The 16271-nt window shown below is 47.9% G+C and overlaps 7 protein-coding genes across 7 annotated transcripts; 3 read left to right on the top strand and 4 right to left on the bottom strand.

The window, feature by feature from the left end:
* The first annotated feature begins 31 nt into the window (after positions 1 to 31).
* Positions 32 to 2149, top strand: LOC6725066 (histone acetyltransferase Tip60). The gene is made up of 5 exons (XM_016173001.3): positions 32 to 164; positions 232 to 358; positions 413 to 1637; positions 1739 to 1951; positions 2019 to 2149. Coding segments are annotated over exons 1-5 (1626 nt in total). The 5' UTR covers positions 32 to 104; the 3' UTR covers positions 2020 to 2149.
* On the bottom strand, positions 1987 to 2834 carry LOC6725065 (augmin complex subunit dgt4). Its single transcript, XM_002106057.4, has one exon. It carries the CDS (start codon positions 2718 to 2720, stop codon positions 2154 to 2156), a length of 567 nt encoding a protein of 188 aa, XP_002106093.1. The 5' UTR covers positions 2721 to 2834; the 3' UTR covers positions 1987 to 2153.
* Positions 2835 to 3166: 332 nt separating this feature from the next.
* Positions 3167 to 6341, top strand: LOC6725064 (tRNA (cytosine(34)-C(5))-methyltransferase). Its single transcript, XM_002106056.4, has 3 exons — positions 3167 to 3393; positions 3471 to 5295; positions 5354 to 6341. Exons 1-3 carry the CDS (start codon positions 3334 to 3336, stop codon positions 5710 to 5712), a joined length of 2244 nt encoding a protein of 747 aa, XP_002106092.1. The 5' UTR covers positions 3167 to 3333; the 3' UTR covers positions 5713 to 6341.
* On the bottom strand, positions 6214 to 10861 carry LOC6725063 (thymosin beta). Its single transcript, XM_016173389.3, has 4 exons — positions 10681 to 10861; positions 7015 to 7150; positions 6829 to 6942; positions 6214 to 6687 (listed from the first exon to the last, which is right to left on the bottom strand). Exons 2-4 carry the CDS (start codon positions 7148 to 7150, stop codon positions 6548 to 6550), a joined length of 390 nt encoding a protein of 129 aa, XP_016038042.1. The 5' UTR covers positions 10681 to 10861; the 3' UTR covers positions 6214 to 6547.
* Positions 10862 to 11166: 305 nt separating this feature from the next.
* On the bottom strand, positions 11167 to 12550 carry LOC6725062 (beta-1,3-galactosyltransferase brn). The gene is made up of 2 exons (XM_044923549.1): positions 11494 to 12550; positions 11167 to 11460 (listed from the first exon to the last, which is right to left on the bottom strand). The coding sequence occupies exon 1, from the start codon at positions 12548 to 12550 to the stop codon at positions 11504 to 11506; it is 1047 nt and encodes a 348-aa protein (XP_044779484.1). The 3' UTR covers positions 11167 to 11460; positions 11494 to 11503.
* Positions 12551 to 12620: 70 nt separating this feature from the next.
* LOC27207124 (DNA repair protein complementing XP-A cells homolog) lies at positions 12621 to 14016 on the top strand. The gene is made up of 2 exons (XM_016182862.3): positions 12621 to 13007; positions 13077 to 14016. The coding sequence occupies exons 1-2, from the start codon at positions 12850 to 12852 to the stop codon at positions 13807 to 13809; spliced, it is 891 nt and encodes a 296-aa protein (XP_016038038.1). The 5' UTR covers positions 12621 to 12849; the 3' UTR covers positions 13810 to 14016.
* Positions 13950 to 16164, bottom strand: LOC27208119. Its single transcript, XM_039296631.2, is given in 3 exon segments — positions 13950 to 14635; positions 15318 to 15397; positions 15433 to 16164. Coding segments are annotated over 3 exon segments (762 nt in total). The 5' UTR covers positions 16023 to 16164; the 3' UTR covers positions 13950 to 14543.
* Between the last annotated feature and the right edge of the window lie 107 nt (positions 16165 to 16271).

Genomic DNA, 16271 nt, shown 5'->3' with positions numbered 1-16271 from the left:
TGATTCACTGTGACGCTAATCGATTGGTCGATAGTTCTTTCCGTTTCGCTATCTGGCAATATTGCTGTTTTAGGGGGAAAAAAAAACGAGTAAAATATAAACAAATGAAAATTAACCACAAATATGAGTTCGACGACGATGTGGCCTCCATATGCGAGTCAACGGTGGGTTCCGCTAAGCCTTGGTGTGTTATGGGTGTTCATTCTAATGGTTTTAACCGCAAACATGCAGGCCGCCCTAACCGAGGGATGTCGTTTGCCCGTCAGGATGCACAAAACGGACGACTGGCCACTGGCGGAGATTGTGAGCATCAAGGAGCTGGATGGGCGCCGGCAGTTTTACGTGCACTATGTGGACTGTGAGTACCGGGTCGTTCAGTGAGAGCATATATAGTATAACCGCCAATTCGCAGTCAACAAGCGCTTGGACGAGTGGGTCAACGAGGAGGATCTGTACACGCGAAAGGTGCAATTTCCGCGGAGGGACGGCTCTCAAACAGGCACCAGCACTGGAGTGACCACACCCCAGCGCCACCATTCCCTAGCGGGCAGCGTTTCTCGGCCTACATCACCACAACACACTGGTTCGGGGGCTCTGGCAGCCATCCCCCAGACTCCTACTGGTGCATCAGGGAGTGTTCCTCCCCCTGCTGGCATTCCGAACTCTGTGGCTCCACCAGGAACACCCAGCAGTGGGGGAGAGCTTGTGAATGGCAACAATCTGGCCGCAGCCCTTCAGAAACGCATCAATCGCAAGCGAAAAAACCACGGAGGCTCGGCCCATGGACACCACAGTCTGACTAGTCAACAGCAGCAGTCACATCCGCATCCTACAACTCCGCAGACACCTACGGCTACGCCCGCGCATGTGACCGGCGACGGTTTGATAAGCGGAGCGGCCAATGAGGATGGTGATGGATCGCAGGATGGCAAGACGCCCACGCCGAGGCAGTCGGGCAGCATGGTTACGCACCAGGACGACGTGGTCACCCGCATGAAGAACGTGGAGATGATCGAGCTGGGCAGACATCGCATTAAGCCCTGGTATTTCTCACCCTATCCGCAAGAGCTGTGTCAAATGCCCTGCATCTACATCTGCGAGTTCTGCCTGAAGTACAGGAAGAGCAGGAAGTGCCTGGAGAGGCACCTGTCCAAATGCAATCTTAGGCATCCGCCGGGGAACGAGATCTATCGCAAGCATACAATTTCCTTCTTTGAAATCGACGGCCGCAAAAACAAGGTGTATGCCCAGAACTTGTGCCTGCTTGCCAAACTCTTTCTCGACCACAAGACACTCTACTATGATACCGATCCGTTTCTCTTCTACGTTATGACAGAGTTCGACTCGCGCGGCTTTCACATAGTAGGGTACTTCTCCAAGGAGAAGGAGAGCACCGAGGACTACAACGTGGCATGCATTCTCACAATGCCTCCGTATCAGCGCAAGGGCTACGGCAAGCTGCTCATTGAGTTCAGCTACGAGTTGTCCAAGTTTGAGGGCAAGACGGGATCGCCGGAGAAACCATTGTCTGATCTGGGTTTGCTGTCCTATCGATCGTACTGGGCGCAAACCATACTGGAGATATTTATCAGCCAAAACCCGAGCACGGACGGCGAGAAGCCCACCATAACTATAAAGTATGGCTAGTTCTAAGCTTAATGTAATACATTTTCAATCTACAGAGATTGTGCTTCATTCGCGAACCATAGAATCATGCTCCCAAAACTTTTCTTCACAGCGACATCTGCGAATGCACATCCATCAAAAAAGAGGACGTTATCTCAACGCTGCAGAACCTGAACCTAATCAACTACTACAAGGGCCAGTACATCGTGTGCATCAACCGGGTTATCATCGAGCAGCACCGACGAGCAATGGACAAACGCAAGATCCGCATCGACTCAAAATGCCTGCACTGGACACCCAAAGACTGGTCCAAGCGCTCCAAATGGTAATCTCCTCATCTTCTCCCTATAAATAACTGAGTTTAAATGTGTGAATGTATTTTTTTTTTTTAGATTTCCGCTACCAATATTCTTCGTCGGATGGACCTGGCTTCGTTGTAGCTTATAGTTTTCATTTACAGTTTCCGTTTTTAATGTTATAAACTAGTTTATATCATACAATATCATATATACTTTTGAGACTACCGGCTAGTTGTTTGTTTCTCGCGGTGGGAGAAGGTCCTCCACCAGGCGGTCCATTGCCTGTATCATGCCCATCTCCATACCATTCTCCAATCCATCGACGGCGGTACGCAAGCTTCTTAGAGCTTCCTGGTTCTGGGCGAACTCCCGTTGCTGCCGGCATAGATTTAGGCGCGGCTTGTGGGTGGTGTTCAGATGCTCCAGGCACTGCTTCACATCGTTGGAGTCCAGAATGGCGGGACGCAGATCACTGCCCAGTTTGGATCGCAGACTAGCGATATCCTTGGCCGCCTGTTCGACTTGATTCACATCAGATACACGATGGGCTTCCACGGCCGCCTGCAGGGCTCCGCACTTCAGGAGCCTCGCCAACCGCCCAAAGTCCCGCTGATACTCACACTTGGCGTCCAGCCAAATGCGCACTTGCTCCTCCACCTGGCGCTTTACATTGCGGCTGTCTTCCTGAAAACGGCGCATCGCTTCCAGGTGCAGCAGGTATTGGATGTCGTCCATGGTGCCCTCAGTTGCTAATGCTGGAGGTGTGGTCGTGGTGGGAGTGGGTGGAGTTTCCATTGTGGCTCACAAAAATTTCTTAGTTTTTAAGTGGGAAATTCGGATTCGATTGTCGACGCTATCGCTTTCGCAGGTGCTATCGGAAACATTCGATATCAGCTAACGGCGATTATTTTTAATTATGAGCGCGTAGCTATTCGGGTCAAATCTGGCTATTAATAGCTATATAAAAAAAGATCTTAAAATAATAAGAAAATGTAAACAACAAAATATGTAGATTTCCTTATATAAACTAACAGATTACTCGAGTTTCTTGACAACTGAATTAAGTTGTTTGACTTTGCTTATCGATAGTTGGGAAACCAGATCTTGATTTTGGGGCTAAAAATGTAAGCCATGCAAGCAAAGTTAACGTTTCAATGCACCACTCTTTCGGCACGAAAAACAAGTACTGTAAAAAGTAATTCCCTTTCAATTAAATTTCACTTCTTTAGAAGCATATTTCACCTTCCCTTCCAAACACTAAATGTCCGGCGACTCTCGCGCGCCAGTGTTGCCAGTTAGCCGGCGAACACGTTTTAATTGTTCGTTTCGTTTAGAAATATAAAAACGCTTGCTTAGTTCTTTTTAAACGTATTCGGCGGACTTAATAACTTGGTCTTGATATTGATAAATGGGTCGAAACAGGAAGCAAAATGTTTTCGCTGCTCGCAAACGTCAAAAGCGGGAGAATGTGAGTCACCTCAATTTGAAAAAAGAAACATTCCACGTTTTTAGATTCTATTGTTAAATATACTTTCTGTCGTAAAGGGTTCCAATCGTCCTGATAATCAGGCGCTGCCGTATGAGGAGATCAAAAGGGATAATGCCTTCTTCATCAAGTACTACCAACTGCAGAAGATCTGCGCCACCGAGGAGGAGTGGACGCAGTTCCTTGCGTCCATCAGGGACAACCTGCCCACTACTTTCCGTGTGACAGGCTTTAGGGACGAGGCCAAAGCCCTGCTCTCCATTATTGAGACGCAGCTATTCACCGAGTATGTGAGGGCGGTGGCCGAGCTTCACCAGAAGGCGCCCGAGGATGTGGAACGGCCGCTGTGCCTGCCCTGGTATCCAAACGGGCTGGCTTACCAGCTGCACCTCACCCGCAAGGACATTCGACGCTCGGAGCCGCTCTACCGGCTGCACAACTTCTTAATTGTGGAGACCACGGCGGGCGGCATCAGCAGGCAGGAGGCCGTATCCATGATCCCGCCAATTGTCCTGGATGTGCAACCCACGGACAAAGTTCTGGACATGTGTGCTGCGCCAGGTTCGAAGACAGCCCAGCTCATTGAGGCTCTGCACGCTGCTCCCGAAGAACACAAGATTCCGCCCGGCTTTGTGCTGGCCAACGATGTGGACAACAACCGCTGCTACATGCTGGTTCACCAAGCCAAGCGCCTAAACTCGCCCTGCCTGTTGGTGACCAACCACGACAGCAGTGCCTTTCCCAATCTCCTGACCACGAAGCCGGACGGCTCAAAGGCGATCCTTAAGTTCGATAAGATCCTGTGCGATGTACCTTGCTCCGGCGACGGCACACTGCGCAAGAATCCAGACATTTGGCTTAAGTGGAACCTGGCACAGGCCTACAACCTCCACGGCATTCAATACCGCATCGTACGTCGTGGCGCTGAGATGCTGGAGGTTGGCGGTCGGCTGGTGTACTCCACCTGCTCACTGAATCCCATCGAGAACGAGGCGGTGCTGCAGCGGATCATCAAGGACGCCGACGGTGCATTGGAGCTGGTGGATGCGGGGCACCTGGTGCCAGGTCTTAAGTACAAGCCAGGCATGACCGACTGGAAGCTGGCCACCAAGGAGGTGGACCAGATCTTTACCCGCTTCGAGGAGGTGCCTGAAAGCCTGCATACCATTATACGGCCCGGTATGTTCCCTCTGCCGGCTGACGAGATGGCCAAGATTGGGCTGGAGAAGTGCCTCCGCGTATTGCCGCATCTCCAGGACAGCGGCGGCTTCTTTGTAGCCGTGTTGGAGAAGCGTCGTCAGCTAAGCTTCGAAAAGAACGATGTGGTGGAGGTGGTGCAGCTGAACGAGACGGCCAAGCAGCCTGCAGCTGAGCCGCAAGTGGACGAGAATGGAAAGCCCATCGAGGAGAAGTCCGTTCCGTGGGGACCGCAGCGAAAGAAGCGACGTCTGCATGGCTACAAGGAAGATCCTTATGTCTTCTTCGGCGAAAATGACCCTGACTACGAGGCGATCAAGGAGTTCTACCAGCTGGACGAATCCCTTAGTCAACGATGTCTCCTAACTCGCTGTATCACGGAGAAAAAGAAGAACATCTATTACTGCTCTGACCCCATCCGCGATTTGGTGCTCAACAACGAAAACCGCATCAAGATCATCAACACGGGCGTTAAGACATTCGTGCGCTGCGAGAACCGGCACACGGTGCATCCCTTCCGATTGGCCCAGGAGGGCCTCCAGACCTCCAATGCCTTCATGGGCGCCAGCAGGAGAATCCAGGTGGAGCGGGAGGACCTGGTGTTGATGCTCAATTGCACTGATCCCACGCAGCCGCCGTCGACTCACGAACTAAAGAAAGAAACCCAGGAGCGCTGCAAGGAGTTGGGTAAGTTCGACCGGTTCCTATGCTCTGACGGTGGGCTAATAATGGTGTTCCATTTCAGGTGTGGGCAGCTGCATACTTAAGTACGTGGACCAGCGGTTCACGTTGTACACTGTGGGCTGGCGCGGCACCTCCAGTCTGCGCGCCTATGTCCAAAAGGACGAGACCATCCACATTCTCCGCCTGCTGGGCGCTGATCTCAGCAAGTTTGAGACCAATAAGTACGAGGACGCGAGAGTGGCGGCTGCTGCTGCAGCGGACGCTGAAGCCGGCAAGAGTGCCGAGGCCGAAGCCGATTCCTCCGTCGATGGTTCCGCCACGGAGTTCACATCCTCTGGCAGTGGCGCTGTTGATGTCCCAGTGGCCGCCGAGACAACAGGCACACCTATGGACACCGAAGTGGTGGCCACCAAAAGTTAGTGTTTGTCGCGAGTACCTATGACATCTAGCATTTAAGCAAAAGCATATGTAAGCATATTTACCACGAATCAAGAGTTTATACTTCCCGAATTTCAACCGTGTGTTTCTTTTATTATTTGAGAGTTTTTCCGGACCCGGAGAGAGCAAAAGTCGGTGCAGTTTTAGTACGTTTTTGTTATAAAATGTTACATTTATGTTTTTATTTTTCCCAGTATAAATATATCGTATGTAAAGTATATAAAAAAAAGTTCATTAAAAAATTACACATACTCTTTATATAGATGCTTTTCTACCGTATTTCTTTTTGTTTTTCTGTTTTATACGCTTCATACGTTTTGCGTGTCTTTTAAAAAGTATTTCTCATATATTTGCTGTCTTTTCTTGTGTAAATGTTCTTGAGTGAGTTGGCTGTCGTATTGCTTTGTATCTGCGTTTTATTCTTCTTCTGATGATGATGTGTGTGTTTGTCGTGTGTTTTGGAAACATTTATGCACAAATATATATGGGATAGACGAATGTTTATTTTATGTTAATTACGCTGTAGGAATGAGACTGGCTATCTTGCTTGTTAATACAAAAAATATATATATATGTAAAAATATTGCAAAAAAAAAAACGGACAACCGAAATACGATAATAGTAAAATACTTTTGCTATCACGCGCATGCGCAGCGGTTCGAATAACTTGGTAGCATTTGAAAAATGAGAGGGAATAGCTTTATACGTATAAAGAGTGAGATGCGGCGAGTCGAAAAAGAGAGATGGGGTGACTGAGGATCAGATCGGATCGGATCTCAGATCTCGGATCGGAGTGGACCACATTGGAGCCCCCATTTTAAGCCTGCTTCTCGGCCTCGATCACCTCCTTGGTGGGCAGCACGTTCTTCTCGTTGGTCTCGGTGTGCTTCAACTTTTTCGCATCAAAGTTCTCGATGCCGGCGATGAACTGATTCTTCTCCTTCTCCTGCTCGATGGCTGCAATTTGAGGTTGAGAAATAGAGAAATAACAACACAATTACAGAGCCTGCATTGGCCATCTAAGGCAGGCTGCCTTTTATGGCCAGACCATATGTATGTACAATATGCCACATACTAGATGGCCTACAATGAACGCACCTTCCTTATCGGGCAACGGGTTCTTCTCGTTGGTCTCCGTGTGCTTCAAGTTGTTCTGATTGAAGGCGGTGATGCCCTCGAAGATCGACTGCTGGGTCTTCTCGGCAGCCACATCTGTGAGTCAAGGGGATTAGACTTCGGTGTTCACGGTTTCGGCCTTTTACCAACCAACAATAGCCTACTCACCTTCGGCGGTGGGAAGAATGATCTTCTCCTGGGTGCTGGCGTTCTTCAGTTTGTCCTGGTTGAATCCCTCCAACTGGCTTTTCAGGTTCTCGGCCACCTTGGGTAGATCCTTGAGTGCTGGTGCTGGGGCGGCCATCTAAACACAAAGTTGTTTGATGAATTTCAAATTACTTGCCTTGATAGTAAACGTATCTATTCATTGGGATCATTTCTTTTTCTTGTAGCTTTAATTGCTGATCGATCACTAGTTAAGATCTTCGTTTCAGTTTGCTGACACACCCAATTGATATGGGAATTATGATAGTGGTTTCACCTTAGATAGCAAAGTCTTAGGCACAAAATTATAAAGAATATTGATACTAAATTAATAGTACATGGGAAAAAGGAATTTAAAGACTACAACAAACGAAGCATACAAAAAGTTACTGTTACAGTTACTGTTTGGCTTGGCTCGCCTTTTTGTTAGCTTATTAACAATTGAAAAGCAAACGAATTTCCCATGTAAACATTTCAAGTTAGAAACAACAAATCCAATTGGAGCCAAGCCGGAAGAGGATATCGATGTTATTGGTGAGTAAGAGGAAGCCAACTTTCCGATTGACAATTTGTTGTTCTTCACTGTTTGCTTTTGTTGATACTGTGTTGCGCCTTAATAAATAATTCATTTTCTTTAAACAGAAACGTAATATCTCTTTGTTGACCGTTGATTTCTTAAGCGATAGCCATATGGAGAAATGTGGGGCGATAACGATGACTCAAAGGCACGCACACACACACAGGCGCAGCAAGGACGAGTCATGCTAGTGTGTGTTCCTATCACAAGCAGGGAGAAAGAAAGAGGAAGCGGTCCGGAGCGGAGAGAACGAGGAGTTCAGCGAACCTTTCCAACTGGAAACAGATTAAGACTCCAATTCGCTTTGCTGCCGTTCTTGGCCTTTGTTTTTAGCACTGGCATTCTTATCAGAAGACATGTGTACTTGGTCGAGCGGTTAAACTGCATTTTATCACGTTTATTTTTAGTTGCGAAATTCGAGTGTGCGTGCCACATAGCATGCCCCCGAGTTCCAATCAGAGTTGCGCCGGACAATGAATCCTCTTTGTGCACCGATATCTTATTGGTATCAAGTCATCAGTCGGATTGGGACTGCATTGCATTCGATTGAACAGCTGCGCTGAAATGCAATCGGTACAAGGGCAGCGACCGCACCAAAAGCAAAACGGAGAAGAAGCAGAGAAGCGGAGAAAAGGCATCGCGAATCTATATTTATTTATTTGCACATTTATGGCCATAAATGGTCGGAAAGCTGCGCCTCAAGCGGCTGGCCAATCACGTTGATTGACTAACTGACTAACGGCCGACGATTTTCCCGCTCTCCCCACTTCCACTTCCCCCGGCGCAAAAGCGGATCGCTCGGTCCGCTCGGTTCATGCAGCACTTTTATCACGAATCTAGGCCCGACTTGCTGCAATCCCACAAATATTCCTTACTCCTCTGACTAATCCAAAAATCAATTGATTTGCAGCAACTGATGATGATTAATTCAACATTATTTGGCCCGCTAATCTTTGTTCTGATAATTCTGCTGTGAATTGCTCACAATTCTTTATCGGGACCAAAATAACAGCGGTGAGCCAATAATTAGAAAACGGCAACTGAACAATAAAGAATATCTGCTCCAGAAATGATGTTTGCACATTCTTTTCAATATGTAAACTCATTGGGAAACTATGTTTGATTGCGGTAACTGAACGTCCAAAGCTTTACAACATTTATCAGTTGTGATCGCTTCAAATGCATAAACTTGTATATTCCTATTTGTAGACATGGTGTTTTAGATCGCTCCGTCTGAAGTTCGATTAATTGGTCATCGTGTAAACGACGAGTTTCTTATTAGTCAGCTCCTTGCACCGAACAAAGGAGAGGCCAACAACAACAACAACAACGTCGCATACATACAAAGTGGGAGCGATGGCGACTCGGGGCGACGAGGAGGTGATTTTCACGGAGGTGGGGGCAATGAAGTTCGCCGTGAATCAACTTCCAACTTCGAAATTCGAAATATGGTCGTCCCGCTTAAAAGCCGCCGATGAATCACCGCACATTGCATACATACAAACATAGATATGTACGTATGTTCATATGTTTGTTGGTGAATTTATCGTTGCCCACGCAGCTGTGCTTTTTCTTCGCCCGACTTTGTAAGCTTTTCTTCTGCTTTCTTTCTTCCTGTTTTGGTTAATTCCCTAACAGATATACACACATATCAACATATGTAAATCTTTTGGCTCTTTTCGAGGGTGTGAGTGAGACGGCGCCAAGGGACCGTTAAAAACAAAAGACACTGAAATTTGTTGGGAATAAGAATATGAATATGCACATTTGCACGTATATACGTACATAACAGACTTACATACATATGTATGTAAAATAAAATGAGTCAAAGCCGCTGATGCGTGGCAACCAGCCGACGAACGGAGTGCAAAAAGGAGGCGAGAAGAAAGGGTGGAGATAGCGGAAAGCAAAGGAGCTGGAGCGCCGGAGAGATGGGGAAATGAGAAATGACAGACACGTCCGCTTTGCATTTACACCCTCAACTCCTGCAGAAATGCACAAGTGTGTATGTGTAGCAAGTGATAGACAGAGAGAGAGAGAATGAGATGGGGGTGGCAGAGCGAAAGGGAGGCGCAATCGGCGACTTGCAATGAATTTTAAGCACATTGTTGTGCCGCACATTATATACACATTTTATGCAGGCGGCTGCGTTTAGTCATATATTCAATTTCAAAATCGCTGGATATTGGATATCCAAGTGACACAGCACCACGCCCAGCACAATTCGCCACTCGCCAGCAAACACATCGCACAGTCGAGGTCGCACAGATAGTGACTTCATCCTTGTGAAATGTGCATATCTACATATGGCTATCTTTCCAAGTTCACTTTTCGTTGCTATTCGCCAGCAAGAAGTGCTCACACTTAGTTGATTTAAAAATGGCTCTACTTTGGAGTAGCGAGAGTTTCACGAACGCCTCTTTAACAATTCAAATTCCAAGTTCCCTGGACTACTTACTGCTATATTTGCAAAGTCTGCGATACTCAAGGCACTAAATGAATTAATTAATTTGCAGGACATAGTGTCACTTCTCTCGTGCCGCTCACTGTGGGGGAGGATATTGGCCATCGACAACACATGCGCCCCGCCCAAGTACGCACACATATGCACATGCACATGCATACACACACCGGCAAGCAGACGGCAGAAAAAAAGAAGTGAAAAATGCCGGCCGGCACAAGCACACACACATACGCGCAAATCTGAAGTTTCAGCCACACAAAAAAAACAAAAAATAATAGTCAACAATAGGGGCGACGACAAAAGCGCTTCAACAGCTGCAGAAAAAAGTTACAAAGTAGCAGAAAAGAAATGGAAACGAGGAGAAAGAGCAAAAAGTAACGGACTAGACCAGCACAATAAATATTTATAACAAATCCGCTGCCATTTTCGCAATCAATGAAGAAGCGCAGTCAACAAAAACCAGTTAGGATTCCCCAATTACCCCTGCCCCTTCTTACAATGGCAAAAACGAAATTACCGGCGATCCCCCAAACTTAACGAAAATCGACATAAATCAAAATTTCAATCTGCAAGTGGAAATGAAACTCACCTTGATTTGGTTTTTTTTTTTTGGATTGGCGAAGCGGACTACTAAGCTGTGATGCTGGCGGGGTCGGCCTGATGTATGTCTCTATGTATGTACACTTGGCGAAGCTGGGCCCTCGATGGTCGCGAAGCGGAGCTCTCGACGTCACAAATTTAATACTGGCGCTCGGCGGTGAGCGCCGCTTTTTATATGGCAGCGATACTATCGCGTTTGCGTGGCTGCGACGTTTTTGCTGGGCGGTTGCGTGGTCACACTGGGCCCTGTTGGTGGTATTTGTATATGGTCACACTGAGAATTTGGCGCCTTTCTGTTAGCGGAGACACGAACCATCTAGCTGATGCAACAACCACTCTTAAGCGTGGCAATTTTAAACTTCGCTGAAATACAGTCACACTGCGAATTTGGCGCATTCTCGCTAGCGGAGACACAAACCCATATAGCTGATACAACAACCTTGCGTGAGCGCGCCAATTTTAAAATTCGCTGAAATACAATAATTTATTTTAAGTTTTTTATTCGCTTTCCTATGCTAATCAACAATTTATTGCATTGAAAGGAATCAGCCCAAACATACGTTATCCGACATTTGCATATAATCTCTATAAATATGAATTGAATCAACTGCTTTATCATTATGCTTACAATTAGAATGAATTACTCTTGCGATCTTGCACTATTAGCACCAGCTGCTGGTTTAAAGTCTCACTGAACGGTTGAGGTATCATCCACTGCTCCTAATACACTTTATAAGGCTGTTGTTTAGGTGCTGTCTCGTTCGTATATATGTACAATCTGCAGCGCTCTTCAGTGCAGCCTGTTCTTGCTGCTACGCGTAGTTGGCGGATCGGCACTCGTTCCACACCCGCGTCATCTCCTCGGGATCGCCGAACTCGTGCGAGGCTATCACCGAACTATAGCTGTCCGGACCCTTGTACGACGGCCGATGGAAGCGGAAGTCGTCGCAGTGCTGAAGGGAAATGCCAGCTTTCAAGGCCACGATGCCCAGGTAGACGTCGTCGAACCGGAAGAGCGGCAGGTGAACGCTGGCAGCATACAACTGGCGCAGTGCCTTCTGCGACAGCATGAACGCGCCGGCGGTCACGTACGGTGGCCACCGATCGAAGGGATATTCCTCCAGCGAAACGTACCACTTGCTGAACTTGTGGCGGAGCGGCGATGTCTGAAACACGTGCCCGGCGAACAGCAACTCCGGCTGGTGGCTCCGACGCCCCCTGCCCAGAAACTTGAGCACGTTCTTGGCCGAAACATAGTAGTCGTCGTCCACGAAAAGATAGAACTCGCTGCGATTGAACTGCTCGCTAGCCCAGCGCATTCCTAGCATAGTTTTCAGCGTGTTGTTGAAGTAGGCGTCCGTGAAGTCCGCCTGCAGAATGTCGCCATGCTCGCGGGACTCCCAAGCCACGTCTTTTTCGCTATCCTCGGCCGTGCCCAGCAGGAACACGCGACGCAGATGGACGTCTGAGAATCGATTCTCGTAGCCCCAAGTCCGGCGAATGGCCTCCCGCCGCCGCGAATTGCCCACGGCGCTCTTGATGAGCAGCGTGAGCCGCGCAGGCTGGTCAACCGTCACCTCCGCCGTGAACGAGGGCACTCGCAGGTAGGCGAACTTGTCCAGTCCAGAGGATGCGGACACAGATCCAGTGTCATCGTCCAGCGGGTAGTGGAAGTGCCGCTCGAAGTCCAGCTCGTGCAGGTGGGTCAGCAGGCCGCAGTAGTCCACCAGGAGGATGAGGGGCAGCACCAGGAGGCAGCGCAGCAGCAGTTTGCGGTGTTTACTTTGCATGGCGACCAAAATAAAAACAAATCCGCCAGTGTGACCGTGATGCGGCGAAAATACCAAACGCCCATCCATAGTACTGCCCAGAAATGAAATAACTTAGACTAAAAGCATACAAATTGAGTGCTTACAAATCGAAAAAGTCGTTTTAGAGTTGAATTAGAAGTGTGACATTGATATATATATATGTACAAAAAAAACTCTTTTCACATATTTTAACTTTTCCGCCAATAACAGTTATTTACTCCGCGTAAAAGCTGGCTGCACTGAACAAACAAATTTCCGTGGAATGACAAATCGGCAAAAAGAAGCATTTTATAAACAAACTTTCTGAGAAGTTGCGCGCACAAAAAACTAAAGCTTGTGAAATCGCCATGTCTGCGGAGGTCTCTACCAACGAAGCTGCTCCGCCGGCGGAGAAGAAGTCCAAGCTGACCAATGCCCAAAAGGCGCGGATCGAAAGAAACCAGGCCAAGGCGCAGAAATTGCGGGAGGCCAAGTTGGTTTCGCATCCATTCAAGGAGCTGGCCAGGTAGGCTATCCATTAACCAATACTCCCGAGTGATTATACCTAACCCGTAGTTCGTCCAATCCCCGACAGCAACAAGGAGGGCGGCATCCATCCGGAAGCGGCTCTCAGCCAGGGAAGCTCTGTGATCAAGGTGCAGGGCACCAAGTACATAGACTCCGGCGGGGGCTTCCTGCTCGAACAGCCTGTTCTGCCCACGGCCGAGGGACCAGCGGGCCTCAATAAGTCCGGGGAGGAGGCGCCGCCAATTCTGGACGACGCCATTGCCATACCAGTGCAGTACGAGGAGTGCCTGGAGTGCGGTGACGTGTTCGCCGACTCCTATCTGTTCAACAACTTTGGGCATTCGGTGTGCGACAAGTGCCGGGACAAGGATGAGCGCTACGCGCTGATTACCCGCACCGAGGCCAAGGCAGAGTACTTGCTGAAGGACTGCGACTTCGACAAGCGGGAGCCCAAGCTGCGGTACATAAGCCGCAAGAATCCGCACAACGTGCGTTGGGGCGAGATGAAGCTGTATCTGCATCTGCAGATCCACCAGCGCGCCCTGGAGGTCTGGGGCAGCGAAGAGGAGCTGGTGCGCCAGCACGAGGCGCGCGAGGACAAGCGGGAGGAGGGCAAGGCGCGCAAGTACAACAAGAAGATGAAGCAGCTGCGCATGGAGGTGCGCAGCAGCATCTACACCAAGAAGACGCACGAAGTTCACGAGCACGAGTTCGGACCGGACACCTACGATGAGGAGGAGGACACTTACACCCACACCTGCCTCACCTGTCCGTACAGCGAGACCTACGAGAAGATGTAGGTCGATGTGCAGAGCACACAGTCGCCTCCTCCAAGCGTCGACTGGATCTAAAGCCATCGAAAACTGAAAACCCTTTTTTTTTGCCACCATCTTAAGTTCCTTACTTTGTAAACTCATGTTACATTAAAAACCTAGTTTAGTGAATTCTAAGTGAATTTTGTAATTGAACTAAACACAAATGCGCATGAATCAAGTGCTAAAATGTGATTTGAATTTGGTTTAAAACAACATTCTGGTCCATTTCAGCAACGTCGCGTTGTATATGGCTTCACATTGCGTGGAATTATTCATTCTGCGAATTGGCGAATATCTCAAGACGGCGCTTGTGCAAGCGATTGATTCCGTTGAACACCACGTCGATGGCCATGTTGGCCAAGTTGAGATCGCTGCCGACGAACATCTCCTCCAGACGATAGAATAACGACTGCAGGCGGCGATACACGTGCTGCATGGGCGTCATATAGGCGGACTCCTCGTCGGATACGCCGGGGTAATCCTTATCAACCGCAAACTCCTGTTTTTTGAAAACGGTTTCCGGTTCCATCTGGAAACGCATCTCATTGACCAACTGCTCAAGCAGTTTAAACTTGTACTCTTTGTTGGGTATGTTCCGTATCAACTTTCCTCCAGATTCGATGGTTCCGCGTTCGGGAGTTTCAGCTGGAATCTGATTCAATCTATCATTTGTACGCCCCTCCATGTTGGCGACACACAAGCCGGGATATTTTGGTGCTTTACTTGAATTTTAAGCCAGCTATTTTAAAACTTTTAAACGTGTGAGCAGTGAGGTTGTGCTGTTCGAGTGCCTGGAACTATTGACTGCCTTCTGGAAGACTAACTCAACGGCTACTAAAGTCTACTGAAGGCTGCTGTGATTTCCTTTTCCCAACCTTCTACTGGGTTGTAAGTGCGCCAGTACCAGCAAATGTATCTGGAAGTTAGTTGCTAGCAACACTGATTGCAACGCAGCGATATGTCCCCGGGTGCATCCGCAACCTTTGTTTCAGCAACATGACGGTGTGTGGGGGAGAGATCGGATTGTGTGGCAATAATTCGCGCCTCCCTTGACCAGAATGCCGTAAAAAGGGTATACTGAAACGTTGAAAAGTATGTAACAGGTGTAACATTGTTTCATTGCTTGTAAGTTGCATTTCTTTGTCCAGCCAAATGCAATATTTATTTAATGTTAGATTTAAGGGAATAAATTATAATGCATTCTGAATAGATTTGCAGTTCCGGTGAAATGATAAAGGGGTCGTTGGAAAAGCAGGGTGGGTAGGTGGTGCCCACAACTCCAACCGTGCTCACGTTTTGTGTGTGTGTTATCCAATATGCGAGTTTTAGTTTAGTTTAGTTCAGTTATAAGCAGTACAAAAGCAGAAAAATCACAAGATGCGCATTATTTTGGCAGTGCGACCATTTTTGGCCAAGAAACGAGAAGTTTTCTGCACAAAAACCCAAACATTATTAGCAAATTTATTACTTATTGGTAGAGAAACAAATTGAACTGGGAATGCGAAGATTTATCTGAAATTTGTTACAATCATAATGCACCGGGAGCTGTTGTGCTTCCCCTGGCGAATGTTAACTTAAAAATATAGACATTCTTGAAGATTGTCCTGCGAATTGTGGCGCCTGTTCAAACGGCGGATGCCATGCAACACCAATTCGAGGGCTTTGTTGCGATCGCCGCTGACGAACATGTTGTCCAGGTAATTGTAGAAGGACTCCAGGCGGAGACCCAAGAGTTCCTGAGGCGGAACAAAAAAGCTGTTCAGCTCAATGTAGTTCAAGTCGAGCCGCAACTGCTCCTCGCTGAAGATGGTCCCAGACTCCTTCTCGATACTCATGACTTTGACCAACTTGTTAAGCAACTCAAATTTGTATACCTTCTTGGGTATGTAATCCATATGCTGTAGCTGTTCGTGCAACTCCCACTCGGAGAGGCTTGCAGACATTGGGGGCTCTGGGGGATTTGGGGGCTTTGCGGCTTCGTTCTCCAATTTCCTCATCATCGAAACCTCGTGCAGAAGACGATAGTCATCGATCAGGGAGCCTCTCTCCAGGCCCAAGGAGACCAGCTCCTCGTCTGTCAGCTCGTCGAGCTTGTAGAGATGCGACAGTTCCTCATCGGTTAGCTTACAAATACCGGAGAACTTTAGTTTTCGCGACAGCGGATTGGGGTTCATTTCATCAACATTCTGCCCGTCCATTTTGGTAGAATATTAATAATTCAATATTCAATTTGGATTTTCAGACCAGGAATTTTAGCAAACCTTGTGAACTGGACCGAGCTAGATGTGTTGTAATGACAGAAAGGGGTGACTACCCTGTGGAGATCTAGTTCAGAGACTACTTTGACCAAGTGTCGTCTGCTCGAACTAGAGAGAAAATGACAACCTTTTAAAAAATTTCAATAGCAATGAAAGCTATAATAAATAATAAATTCGGAATTAAAGAAA

The sequence above is a fragment of the Drosophila simulans genome, chromosome X, assembly GCF_016746395.2.
Source record: "Drosophila simulans strain w501 chromosome X, Prin_Dsim_3.1, whole genome shotgun sequence".
NCBI lineage: Eukaryota > Metazoa > Arthropoda > Insecta > Diptera > Drosophilidae > Drosophila > Drosophila simulans.
The sequence above is the reverse complement of the archived record's forward strand: the minus strand, read 5'-3'. Positions and strand labels throughout refer to the sequence as shown.

Excerpts from the sequence above, each read along its gene's own strand:
- LOC27207124 (XM_016182862.3), top strand. The coding sequence starts at position 12,850 with ATGTCTGCGGAGGTCTCTACCAACGAAGCTGCTCCGCCGGCGGAGAAG. Across the intron at positions 13,008-13,076 it reads CCATTCAAGGAGCTGGCCAG|CAACAAGGAGGGCGGCATCC; the intron begins GTAGGCTATCCA and ends AATCCCCGACAG.
- LOC6725062 (XM_044923549.1), bottom strand. The coding sequence starts at position 12,550 with ATGGATGGGCGTTTGGTATTTTCGCCGCATCACGGTCACACTGGCGGA.
- LOC6725064 (XM_002106056.4), top strand. The coding sequence starts at position 3,334 with ATGGGTCGAAACAGGAAGCAAAATGTTTTCGCTGCTCGCAAACGTCAA. Across the intron at positions 3,394-3,470 it reads AACGTCAAAAGCGGGAGAAT|GGTTCCAATCGTCCTGATAA; the intron begins GTGAGTCACCTC and ends TCTGTCGTAAAG. Across the intron at positions 5,296-5,353 it reads GGAGCGCTGCAAGGAGTTGG|GTGTGGGCAGCTGCATACTT; the intron begins GTAAGTTCGACC and ends GTTCCATTTCAG.
- LOC6725065 (XM_002106057.4), bottom strand. The coding sequence starts at position 2,720 with ATGGAAACTCCACCCACTCCCACCACGACCACACCTCCAGCATTAGCA.
- LOC6725063 (XM_016173389.3), bottom strand. The coding sequence starts at position 7,150 with ATGGCCGCCCCAGCACCAGCACTCAAGGATCTACCCAAGGTGGCCGAG. Across the intron at positions 6,943-7,014 it reads CATTCTTCCCACCGCCGAAG|ATGTGGCTGCCGAGAAGACC; the intron begins GTGAGTAGGCTA and ends CTTGACTCACAG. Across the intron at positions 6,688-6,828 it reads CCCGTTGCCCGATAAGGAAG|CCATCGAGCAGGAGAAGGAG; the intron begins GTGCGTTCATTG and ends CTCAAATTGCAG.
- LOC6725066 (XM_016173001.3), top strand. The coding sequence starts at position 105 with ATGAAAATTAACCACAAATATGAGTTCGACGACGATGTGGCCTCCATA. Across the intron at positions 359-412 it reads TTACGTGCACTATGTGGACT|TCAACAAGCGCTTGGACGAG; the intron begins GTGAGTACCGGG and ends GCCAATTCGCAG. Across the intron at positions 1,638-1,738 it reads AAGCCCACCATAACTATAAA|CGACATCTGCGAATGCACAT; the intron begins GTATGGCTAGTT and ends TTTTCTTCACAG.